General features: G+C 37.3%; 1 protein-coding gene and 1 long non-coding RNA gene across 2 annotated transcripts in view; one reads left to right on the top strand and one right to left on the bottom strand.

Moving 5' to 3' along the window:
- kcnn4 (potassium intermediate/small conductance calcium-activated channel, subfamily N, member 4) overlaps window positions 1-12,714 on the bottom strand; it is a 29,756-nt gene that overhangs the window by 10,826 nt on the left and 6,216 nt on the right. The window contains exons 3-4 of the mRNA XM_051131523.1: window positions 8,038-8,492; window positions 7,534-7,669 (exon numbers count right to left, since the gene is read on the bottom strand). Of these exons, the coding sequence (XP_050987480.1) occupies window positions 7,534-7,669; window positions 8,038-8,492 (591 nt within the window). The remainder of the gene's footprint in view (window positions 1-7,533; window positions 7,670-8,037; window positions 8,493-12,714) is intronic.
- LOC127178567 (uncharacterized) lies at window positions 2,097-3,817 on the top strand. Its single transcript, XR_007829414.1, has 3 exons — window positions 2,097-2,185; window positions 2,304-2,483; window positions 3,697-3,817. It is a non-coding gene; the product is annotated as an uncharacterized LOC127178567 (long non-coding RNA).

The following is a 12,714-nucleotide window of genomic DNA, read 5'->3' as shown; positions in this document are numbered from 1 at the left end:
TTGTTCATTTTTTCGTTCTCAGGAGATTTAATGAAGTTTAAGCTTATAGGAAACAATTTGCCTTTTGTGACCCTGGACTAAAAAAAACAGTCATAAGGGTCAATTTTTGAAATTGAGATTTATACATCATCTGAAAGGTGATAAATATGCTTTCCATTGATGTATGGTTTGTTAGGATAGGACAATATTTGGTTGAGATACAGCTATTTGAAAATCTGGAATCTGAGGGTGCAAAAAATATTGAGAAATTCGCCTTTAAAGTTGTCCAAATGAAGTTTTTAGCAATGCATATTATTGATCAAAAATTAAGTTTTTATATATGTACGGTAGGAAATTTACAAAATATCTTCATGGAACATGACCTTTACTTAATATCCTAATGATTTTCATTAATTTTGCAGTATGACTGGATTTTCAGTCCAGGGTCACATTTATAACAATTATTATTTTAGTATAATTGAGATACTATTATAGTTTTTACTCATATTTTGAATTATTTTTTATTTTTAGATTTTCTGTTTTCATTTTAATTTTAGTTCAAGGTTTTTAGTAAATTTTTAATTAGATTTTAATTTAGTAAAAATGTTATTATATTAGTACTTTAGTAATTATTACTTAGTTTTTTTTAATTATGTCTTTTTTTCTTTCAGTTTTAGCTATTTTAGTACATCAGAATAAACTAAATTACAGTGAGAAAAATGTAAAATAAAATACGTTTATGTTCTTAATATTTTATTTTATTTTATTTCAGTTTAACTTAATTTTAGATAACAAAAATGCATTATGGTTTAGTTTTAGTTAAAAGAATAGTTTACTCAAAAATGAAAATCCTATGATTAATTACTCACCCTCATGCCGTTCCAAATCCGTAAGACCTTTGTTCATCTTCAGACAACAAACTGAGATATTTTTGATGAAATGTGTTTTTTTGTACACTATAATGGATTATAAGATAACTAGCAAACTAGTACTACTACTTATTTATGTGGTGAAATGTTGTGTAAGAAAACTGGTATGACTGCACTGTATCCCTAAAATGTCTAGTTTGAACCTGCCATTTGCTAGCAACTGATTTCTTCATGGAAGCTTTGCGCTGAAATATTTCAACTCAGATCAGTGTTTCATGTCTAATAATTTTGACACAAAACATCTAAATAATCTATCAAGCAGCTGTGTAATAAGTGAGGTAATGTCCATTCAGCCAGTTGATATCGCAGAATAAAAATGTATATTATCCCTTACTTATTATAATCTTAATTAAAGTGATAAAGAATTTTGAAAGTCTGACAGTAATCAGTGTTGAGTGCTACTGTAAGGTTAACTCTGCCTGGTTTAAATGTTTCATGTTTTCATGTTTCAATGTTTAAATCATTAACAGTTGAAAAAAATTAGAAATTTAGAAAAGTAATCAAAAAGTAATTAAAAGTAATGTTACATTACTTTAATAAAGTAATTGAAAAGTTACACTACTTATTACATTTTAAATAAAGTAACTTGTAATCTGTAACCTATTACATTTCCAAAGTAACCTTCCCAACACTGCTGACACGTTCCAAGACCCAGAAAGGTAGTATGTGACATCAGTGGTTCAACCGTAATTTTATGAAGCTACAAGAATATTACGCTACAAAAATAACGCTACGTAGAATGTCCATCTCTCTTACTTCATCTGTATATTCTGGTTCAAATAAGTAAGACTGGGCAAAAAATTGCAAGTCATCCTCGCTGTCGAAATCTTCAGACATGTTTACAAAGACTGTTTTATGTACAGCGTGCGTCTTCTGCTTGTAAACATGGCACAGTCAGAGCCGATCCTCACTGTACGCGAAATACGCAAACTGCGCATAGCTTCCGAAACACCAGGGGGTCCCCTTAATTTAAAGACGGTTAATTTTTGTTTAGTTTTTGAAGTGGGCCAGCGGTTATCAAAACATGAATGTTAATTTCTTTTAATGCAGTGTGCTGTTGCCCTTTCTACATAAAAATCTGTTAAATCATGTAACGTGAATGTCATACAGTCTCTTGTTTGAGTCTTTTTTTGTGCACAAAAAGTATTATTTTAACTACCTAAAAGAAGCTGCCTTGAACGTGTCACTTGCGTTGCTGTCTATGCAGGGTCAGAAAGATGGACCCTGATGTGTTCTGAAGACGAACGAAGGTCATACAGGTTTGGAACGACATGAGGGTGAGTAATTAATGAGATAATTTAGATTTTTGGGTGAACTATCCCTTGAACTACTACCTGTTATCTTTTTGGACAACAAGAGAAAAATACTGATTAAGAATATGTTTTTCCATTGCAGGTGGTGGACATGCAAGTCAAACACTCAGACGCTCCATCACGCTTCCACTTGATGGGTAACAGGTGATAATGGAAGCTGATCCTGATACTGGAAAGTCATTAAAGTCTCATCTTTATGTGGAGAAAGTGATTTACATGAGGCAGCCAGGCATGCTGAACGCTCCCGCTGAATGAGCTACAGGTGAGTGGGCTATCCCACGCTAATGAACACCCTGTATACTGTTCCAACTGGATTAGGAAACTTTTTTCTGGTTTTCCAAGTCTTGGGCACAGGTTGGCACACCCTCCTGATCTAGTGGCGCCAAATGCTATAAACCACCTAAAAATGGCAATGGTGGAAAGTTTTCCCTAAAAAAAGGGGAAAGCTTATAAAAACACTGCGCGAGGGAGAGAAAGAGGAGTGAAGGATTATTTTCCACTGTGTCAGGGAGGTGTCTGGGTTTGGCTTTAGCCCCATGCTCCTGTCGTGTGAGCCCCATGCTCCTATCCTGCCGGCTTATCTGCCCTGATCGGAAATGAGGGATGGAGAGAAGAGAAGGGCGGACAGTCCGGTGCAGATGCAGCTGCCTGAGTCAGGGAGAGGCTGGAAACCCAACCCTCACGAACATACGGCGCAACGCAACACATGTTCACAACACGCACTGGCACACGCTCTTACTGTCACTGTAAACATTCGGTAAACATCTGTTCGTTAACTGTGTTCGTTATCATGAACAACGGGAAAACACTACTAAAACATTTATTCATCTCAGTGTTCATTTCAACATTTATTAACACTAACGTTAATAAATACCTCAACAAATTTATTGCTCATTGTTAATGTTAACTAATGCAACCTTATTGTAAAATGTTACCAAACACTTATAATTTTAATTACAAAATAAAATTTACCATCTGACCCTAATATTTACATTGAAAAAATGTAATAAAAATCCAATAACATAAAATGTTAAATAATATGCTTCCTGTTTTGAACTTTTGCTATGAAATTAATACGTATCAACTATATTTTCAATCATTCGGTCTGAAATGATCTTGTACGGGTGTAACCAAAGTACTTGGTTTACAGACAAAACAATCTGTGTATCATTTTGCTAAATCATTCCCTCCCTTCTTCACTTACTGAACTCTATGCACAGATACACCCAGACACACACACACACATGAAGCCTGAGAGTCCGTATTTACAGCATTTTTTAAATGTTCATAATGCCTTAAAGATATGATTTTGGTGTACAATCTATGACAAGCTAAAAATCACTTGCTGCACATTTGTTAAAATGCAGCTGATGGTCATTCATTCAGACCTCTTGTTTATTAATCATGTGACTGAATGGCTGAAAGATGTCACAGACTATGATTCTATTTAAATTATAATCTTCATCCTTCATCAGTGTGACTGCCAGCCCAGCATCACTAAAATCCCAGATGGACTCCAGTGCCGCTGTCAGGAAGGGTGGAAGAACAGCTGTGACTGTACAAAAAATGTGTCCAGATGGACGTGGATCTCGTAACTCAGTCACAACGCTTTAAATGTGATGTAGCAGAAGCTGCCGCAACTGCAGACAATGATAAATCAAAGCAGGTAGGTGCCATTTAGGAGTCATTTAGATGACTTACAAACCACATGCACGCTTACTAAAATCAGTACTAACTGGATTATGTTGTTACCATGTGATTAACGAGTCAGCAAAAATGTGAATCTAAAGTACATCTAAGTCACAGGTTCAGTTCATTTCTAACAGGACATAGCTGGAAAATGATTGTGATAGAGTCACTTGTGAACTCAGTAACAGCTCTGAATGATTCACTGAGTGACTCTGATTCAAAGCACCAGCTCACAAGCAAAAAATCGTTCAATAAAAACAATCCAAAGCATAACAGTAATTTTGCGCAACATCATGGCCCATGCTGTTCGTTGTGATAATATTGTATACATAGTGTACACCAATATAGTTGACTGAAGCACATAAACACACACAGGGTTTTCACATTAAAATATTGCTGCATTTGCGACTATTTTAGTCATAGTTAGGAGCTACCTAATAACGCATATCACTCTAAAAAAAAATGGTGCTAACTAGCACTAAAAATGGTTTATTGGCTCATAATCATAGGGTAAACTACTTTAAATGCTACAGTGCCTTGCAAAAATATTCATACCCCTTCATTTCTTTTACGTTTTATGTTGCTGCCTTATGTTAAATTGCTTTAAATTACTTTTTTCCCCACATTAGTATATACTCCATACCATAATGACAAAGCCAAAACAGAATTGTTACAACTTTGTCCATTTTTTAAAAATAAATAACTTGAAATTAGTGCATTGCATAAATATTCACACCCTTACCTCAGTGCTTAGCTGAAGCACTTTTAGAGCCTCAAGTTTTTTTGGGGTATAATGTGACAAGCTTTGCATATCAGCATTTGGCAATTATCTGCCGTTCTTCTCCTCATCTCTTCACCTCTCAAGCTCTGTCAGGTTGGATGGGGGCAGACACACATTTTCAGATTCACAGAGTTGGACATTCACAGAGTTGTCTATAAGCCACTCTTGCTGTGTGCTTAGGGTCACTGTCCTGTTGGAAGGTGAACCTCCTGCCTAGTCTGAGGTTCTGAAGCCCCAGGACTGGGTTTTCATTAAGGCGATCTGTATATTTTGCTGTGTTGAGCTTTTGTTCTACTCTGACAAGTCCTTCAGTCCCTGTCACTGAAAAACAGAGGCTATTAACAGAGGCCCCACAACATGAGGCTATTACCAGCACGCTTTACTTTTGGGATGGTACTCTGCAGGTGATGAGCATTGCCTGGTTTCCTTCAAACATGATGCTTTAAATTGAGGTTCATCAGACCAGAGTTATCTTGTTTCTCACAGTCTGAGGGTCCTTAGGTGCTTTTTTGCAAATGCCAAGTGTGTTTTCATGTATTTTAATTTAGGAGAGGATTGAGTCTGGCCACACCGCCATAAAGCCCAGATTGGTGGAGTGTTACAGTGATGTTTGTCCTTCTGTAGGTTTCTCTTATCTCCATATATGATCATGGAGCTCAAATAGAGTGACCATAAGGTCCTTGGACACCACTCTAACCAAAGCCCTTCTCCATAAACTGCTCGGTTTGGCCAGGAGGACAGCTCTAGGAAGAGTCCTGGTTGTTCCAGACTTCTTCCATTAAGGGTAACGGAGACTACATGCTTCTGTGAACCTTCAATGCAGCAGAATTTTTTCTGAACTCTTCCACAGATGTGTGGCCCAGATGCAATCCCGTTTTTTTTTTACCTCAGTGCTTGGTTTTTGCACTGATATGCATTTTCAGCTGTTAGACCTTTTATTAAGATGTGTGTTCTTTTCAAAATCTTACCCATTCAATTGAATTTGCCACAGGTTAAGTTCGCTCATAGTGTAGTAACATCTACAAGCAATAAGAAAGCTCCTGAGCTAAATTGCAGCTGTCCCAGATAAGGGTAGGAATACTTATGCAATGGAATCATTTAAGTTTATATTTTTAGTAAATTTGGAAAGATGTTAATAACCTCTTTTTTGCTTTGCTATTACGATGTATGGAGTGTAGATTGATGTGGAAAAAAAACGTAATGTAAAGCAGTGTAAAATAAGGCAGCAGCATAACAAGGGGTATGAATACTTTTGCAAGGCACTGTATATAGCATAGCTGGAAGGAGTTATACAGCAGTTATACAGTTATACTTTGTCAAGTGGTGCTATGTAGAACCATAAGACAAACCCCATTCTCCTCCTTAGATTTTAGATATGTTACTCCACTCTCATATGTTTGCTATGAATGAAAGTTTGCTACAATGGCAAAAACTGTTTTGAATCACTTTTATGTATTTCTGAAGTCAGAAGGTGCCCTGGCAAATTTCCTTATGGGGGTGTTGAGGGCAAAACTTAAACTTGAGAACCACATTATCTTCAGGAAATACACTGTATGTTAACGTCATTTTTTAATCCTTTCCCCAACTAAACTAAGAGACTAAAGTCCAGGACACACCAAGCCATCTGTCAAGCTAGTTTGTTTGGTGTGTTCCATATGTCGGCTCTCGTCAGGCTCACATCGACAACAGTTTGCCCGATTCAACAACTTTCATAACAACATGAGCCACTTAAAATGAAGAAAGTTATTAACATAACAGATATTCAAAATGGTAAGCAAACCCTGCTTTGTTTACGTTTCGTATATCTGCATATATCCTAATCCTTGTTTCGGTTTCTTGTTTTGAATGACAAATATATACTATTGACAGCTGCTGATACAGACAGTTAAGTCCTCTCATGCAAGCTCAGAACACACTTGTTAGTTTACAATCGGCTGTAGTCTCAGCGGTGTGTTCGAGTGCAGCTTTTTGGTCCAGATGCTGTCGACACGAAGCGACAACACCGTTACCCTGATTGCACACATACATCACGGAGACGTCTGTTTGATGTATGCGTTTACATCTGGAAGACGTATTTTTTAGAGTGTTTGCTCATCTGCAATACGTCTATAGGACGTTTCCTATCAGATGTCAAAGAGACGTCTATTAGACGTCTTTAAGATATTTATGATTTATGAAAAACTGACATCTTACAGACATCTGTCAGATGTTTGTGTACAGCAGATGCTTTCCAGATCAAGTGATCTTTATAAGACATCTTGCAGACGTATTTGAAGTTGGCTTGGTGAGAGAGTTAATTAACTTTTAAGGACACTATACAGGGGCTCAATGGGTTCTTTGTATGGCAGTGCTGATATAGCACCTTAACCACCCCATAGAACCACTAAGGACTAAACTATTTTTTTCATGTGTATGTGTACACTCTCAGTAGAAAGGTACAAAAGCTCTTACTGGGGCAATACCTTTTCAAAAAACCTTATTTACCCCTAAAAGGTGCATATTAGTACCTTAAATGTACATATTAGCATCTGAAGTGTACATATTAGTACCAAAATGGCACATTTTAGTACCTCTAATGGATACTGCTCCAGTGACAGCTTTGTTCCTGTTTTACTAAAAGTAAGTTACAATGACATATGATAATGCTAAACTTTATTTCTGTACTAAACCAAAGCAATGGTGCCCAATGAAACATTAGGACATCTTTTCTTCTTTAACAAAGACCACACTTTGCAAAAAAGTACATGGTACAACAAAAGCGATGTCATTACTTTGTTAATAATTGCATTTGTCTCGAATTGCTCTTGTGTAAAATTATAGCAGTAGAAAGAGTTATATTTACCATGACGCCTGTGAAGAGACACACCACCTTGCCACAGCTGGTGTGAGGGGACACGTCTCCGTATCCCACTGTGAGAAAGGTGATGGCTATGAGCCACAGTGCTGTGTCCATGCCACCTGTCTCTACCTGTTGCTGCCTATAGGTGGAGACAGAGAGTGGCGGTGTTAATATATGAAACATATGTATTCTGCAAAACTTCAACTGACTGAAAATGTCAAAAGAATTGTTTCAATGAATGAATCATCCATGCCCTGACAAGTAAACTAGAATCTACTGTTCAAAATCTGACAGTCAGTAATGAGCTGGTGCTAAAGAGCAATTTGTTTGTTCCTGAAATAAATCTGTCCGTAAGAATGACCACAACTCAAACTGACCATCAACATCAGAAGAAGCACAATAACACTTGATGAGCTGTTTCTAACGAGGAAAGCGAATGGAAAAAGCATAATAAATACTGTTGCATAAGTGTTTGTGTTTCTCTACAAATAATGGCACGTTCTGTACCTTTCACACAGTCGCAGCATCCAAGCTGCCGAAAGCCAGAAGAACATAATGAAGACCAGCAGCGTGCGGGCCGGGTACTTATTCATTAGCACCTTGAGCACGAAGCGGAAGGTGAAGTTGATGTTGTTGAGGGAACCGATGCTCCTGTACGAGGCGCTGAGGAGCACCTTGCTGTGTAACAGGACGGCTCTGTGCACGAGATACAGTCTCAGGAACATGAGTGCCGACAGCAGCAGCTCCACGTCCAGCATGACTTCTTTGTGACTGGAGGACAAGCAGAGGGGGGTAGAGGAATTTTGCTCCGGCTTCCCCCCTTGTCTTTCCTCCATATCTGGCCTCAGGTAGATAGCCACGGGATGGATAGCACAGACAATGAGCTCCAGGGAGATGCCAAGCACCCGGTTACTGGTCATGGCAATGCGCCAGTCCACCTGGTTGTGGTCAATGATGAAAAGCTTGAAGAAAGGAAAGAAAAACAGAGGCAGGATGTGTATCAACAAGAGAATCACTTGATTGATCTCATAAGGAAGCAATGATTAACAAAGTATGGCAGAGACGAGAGAGCGAGCAAGACGTTCTTGATTCACTGCGAGAACCGAGCCAAAACAAACACGGTCCTGCCCTCCCTGATAGGACGTCCAGCTGTAAACTGTTTCGCTTGTGAAGGACAAGTGTGTCAGTGAAACTACTCGAAACCATAAATCACAAATGAATGGCTCATTAATTACATGACACAAAAAATATTAAACATGACTTAGAGCTGAAAATGAGTAACACCATATAAATCAACAGTCGTCTTGGATTACAGCACACAGTTTGAAAAGTACATGGACCAGAATTCGCTTGTAATTGTTGCTTACATTTTCCTGCTACACTTACTGTACCGGTTCCAGCTGCTGTATAATCTGCAAAAGTTTGTCACTCTGCACTGGAGAATTTTCCTCAACCATGAGGAATTATAGGTCATTTGACCAAACACTTAAAGGGGTCATCGGATGCCCATTTTCCACAAGGTGATATTCTTCAGGGTCTTAATGAAAAGTCTATAACATGCTTTGGTTAAAATCTCTCAATGGTAGTGTAAATAACACCTTTTTTTACCTTGCCAAAATCAGCTCTGCAAAAATCATCCTGTTCTGGTCGAGGTTGCTTTAAATGTTAATGAGCTCTGATCGCCCCGCTCCTCTCTTCTCTTTGTGGAGTGACGAGCCTCTTTACTTTAGCCGCATTTAGCCACGTTTAGCCGCTAAATTTGCAAAGATTCATAAAAAAAAAAAACCCTTACACTCACTTCTGCTGTAAGTGAAGCTGGATCATGAATGATTCGCGCAAACATAGACGGATATATGTAGATAAGGAGGCATATTCCATTCACAAACAAACGTAATCCACTGCATCTTCAGCAGCTTAGATTTGGGGAGTAAATGACAACCACTATGTTCGTTATTACATTCAGCCACACAACACCTCATTCGGAGATATTCTTGTCTAACTTACATCCCTGCTCCAGCATCGAAACAATGGAGGATGGACTGTTACAGCTGATTTAAGGCGGATCTGAGGTAAGACGCTCATGTCAATCAACTATGGTGGGAACAGCCTCTGTCGGTGTGACGCCAGACCGACAGGCATCTGAGAATGGCTCGATTTGAAAAAGGGGAAATTATTTTTACAGATTAATTAAAAACCACTGCATGGATTTTTATCATTATAAGGTAGATGTGTACATACATTGTCAACACACATTAATGTTCAAACAACATGTAAAAGTGAACTTTGCATCCGATGACTCCTTTAAGCATTTTAAATGAATAGACCTAATGTGGCAAAATAAAAAATACAGTTAAATGAAATTACATTTTAAATAAATAAATCATAAAACATAAATTAAAAACATTTAAAATAAAATAAGTGCCAATATATTTGTATACTTAAAGAGATAGTTCACCCAAAAATGAAAATTTTGTCATTAATTGCTCACCCTCACGTCGTTCCAAACCCGCAAGACCTTCATTTATCTTCGGAACACAAATTTGGATATTTTTTATTAAATCTGAGAGCTTTCTGACCCTTCTGAAGATAAAAAAGTGTTGAATAAAGTCGTTTTTTCTGTTTTCTTTCTGCACAAAAAGTATTTTTGTAGCTTCATAAAATTATGGTTGAACCACTGATGTCTCTTTAATCTTTAAATCTATAATTTGTGTTCTGTAGATGAACAAACATCTTACGGGTTTGGAATGACAAATTAGGGTGAGTAATTAATGACAGAATTGTCATTTTTGGCTGAACTATCTCTTTAATCTTGATTATAATCTTGATCAAGTAAAAAAATAAGGGATAAAAGAAATGAAAGAGGTTATTTTTCTTATAATAGCAAGTCTATATCTCACAATTCAGACTTTTCTTCCCAGAAATGCACTTGCACTGGTGGAAACGGGTCATATCATACAATATAAATTAAAGTTATTTTGTACAAAATTCTCTTACTTCTGTGTAAACAAACGATTACTTAATACTTAATAAGAAGACCAGAAGAAAAAATACTTTTCATGAAAGAGGGGCTTTTTGCCCTGTTGTACACTACTGATAACATTAAGTATGCAACATGTGGTTGCATAAGTTCCTGCTTTGATAGGAATCACAAGTGAAACTACCAATACTCTAACATGACCTTAATCAACGCAAGACTACACTCTTAAAAATAAAGGTGCTTTAAAAGGTTCTTCACAGTGATGCCATAGAAGAACCATTTTTGGATCCACAAAGAACCATTCAGTCAAAGGTTCTTTAAAGAACCATCTTTTTCTTACCCGTTTTATAATCTGAAGAACCTTCTTTCACCACAAGGAACCTTTTGTGAAACAGAAAGGTTCTTCAGATGTTAAAGGTTCTTCATGGAACCATTTAGACAAAAAAGGTTCTTCTATGGCATCAGGAAGCACTTTTATATTTAAGAGTGTACTTGCAAAAGCATCGACTTTAATCTGGAGCAGTGTAAATATTTGAATGTACAACACTGAATATATCAGTTAATACACTAATCCAGCTGCAAACACTCAGAGATTTTGTCCCTTGAATGAAGCTTTTACAGTGAGAATGAGGGGTGCAATATGAGCCCATGGGAACACGGTTAAGGGTTCGTCGGGCACAGGGAATGGGGTGGGGGTTGGTCTGAACTGAGAGAGATGTGAGATCGTGTAAAAGCAGGTGATGTCTTGGCAGGGTGGGCCGATGGAGACATGTGCTGAGGTACTTAAGACTAGCAGGGGCTTTTGACTTCTAAAAGTACACCAGATTTTAGAACACAGACATTTACATGCCACACTCTTTCAGACGTCCCCAAGTAAAAGGCTTTTTCTGTTCTGTTCCTTCTCATCTTCACTTTTGTTTAACTTCCTTGCCCCAAATAAGTCACATTAGCTTTCTTAAAAAACTTTAAAAACCATGAGGTCCCTCAGCCCCCATATTGCTGACTTTGTGTGAGGACTTCAGATAAGCCCCATATGCTCCTCACACTTCACCCTTCTTATCTCTGTACTACACTTGTAGATCGCCTGCTGTGAAACGTTTTCTGAATTTGATGAGTTAAAATGTAGTCAGGTTTCTTTCTCTGGCCTTTTTTACTTTCTTGCTTTCAAAGCAAAATACACTACAGTTTGGAACTGTGGTCATGCAACCAAATGAGTATTTTCCAGTATAAATGACTAAGGAAGTTGGGAGTTGGTAATGGTTAAGGTTAGAATCCTCTAATGTATTAGGTTACACTATCTGATCCTGTGCTTTAACGCCTCTTAGGGACATGCCATTAAACATCGTAAAATAAACATATCACTGTGTCAATATGTACTCATTTGCTTTCTTTTGTAGCTGTCAACACAGAGGACACCAGGTGTCATTCCTTTCAAATTTGTATGGCACTTCAACAGAAAGGACTACACTGTAAAAAAACTTGAAATGTTAAGTTGTACTAAGTGACAAATTAGATATTTGAGTTGACTAAACAAAAAATTTGGTTTGTTAAACTTAAAAGCTGGGCTTGTTACACAGCTGCCTTAAAATTTTAAGTTAAATGAAGACAAATATCTAAGTTGTCACTTAGTACAACTTAACATTTCAAGTTGACTAAACTTTTTTGAGTTGACTGAACTTAAAATTTTAAGACAGCCGGATAACAAATTACTTTTTTTACAGTGTAGGTGAAATAAAACTGACAGTAGCACCAAAATTACAGTAGGATGAAAACACCTACAGGGTATTAAGACTTGTATGGTTTAATATAACATAAATGATGTTTCCTACTGAAAGGTGAAGTAGAAAGCCCATGAAAGATTTACTTTATTTAAAAAATCCATATTGTTTTATACTATTTTGGGCTATGGGATGCCATTATCTCGATGATGTCAAATGGTTGCACTTGTTGAGCTACACAACTCAGAAAATAAAATACTGATATGATACCACAGCTACTGAAAGAGCTAACAGATGGCGATGGATATACGTGTAGGCGTAAACCAAATGCCGTACTGTTGATTTTTCCTAAATCAGTCTAAAAGCCACTGGATATTGAGTGAAATCTGCGCTAAGAAACTGCAGCGGTGTCATGACAAGCTTCGGCATGTTTACATCCTGCCAGGATGGCATCTATAGCGTTTCTTGTCTCTGCCATTTGTAAGATTT

The sequence above is a fragment of the Labeo rohita genome, chromosome 16 (genome assembly GCF_022985175.1).
Source record: "Labeo rohita strain BAU-BD-2019 chromosome 16, IGBB_LRoh.1.0, whole genome shotgun sequence".
NCBI classification, from domain to species: Eukaryota; Metazoa; Chordata; class Actinopteri; order Cypriniformes; family Cyprinidae; genus Labeo; species Labeo rohita.
Note: the sequence above shows the minus strand (reverse complement) of the source record. Positions and strands in the feature narration are given on the sequence as shown.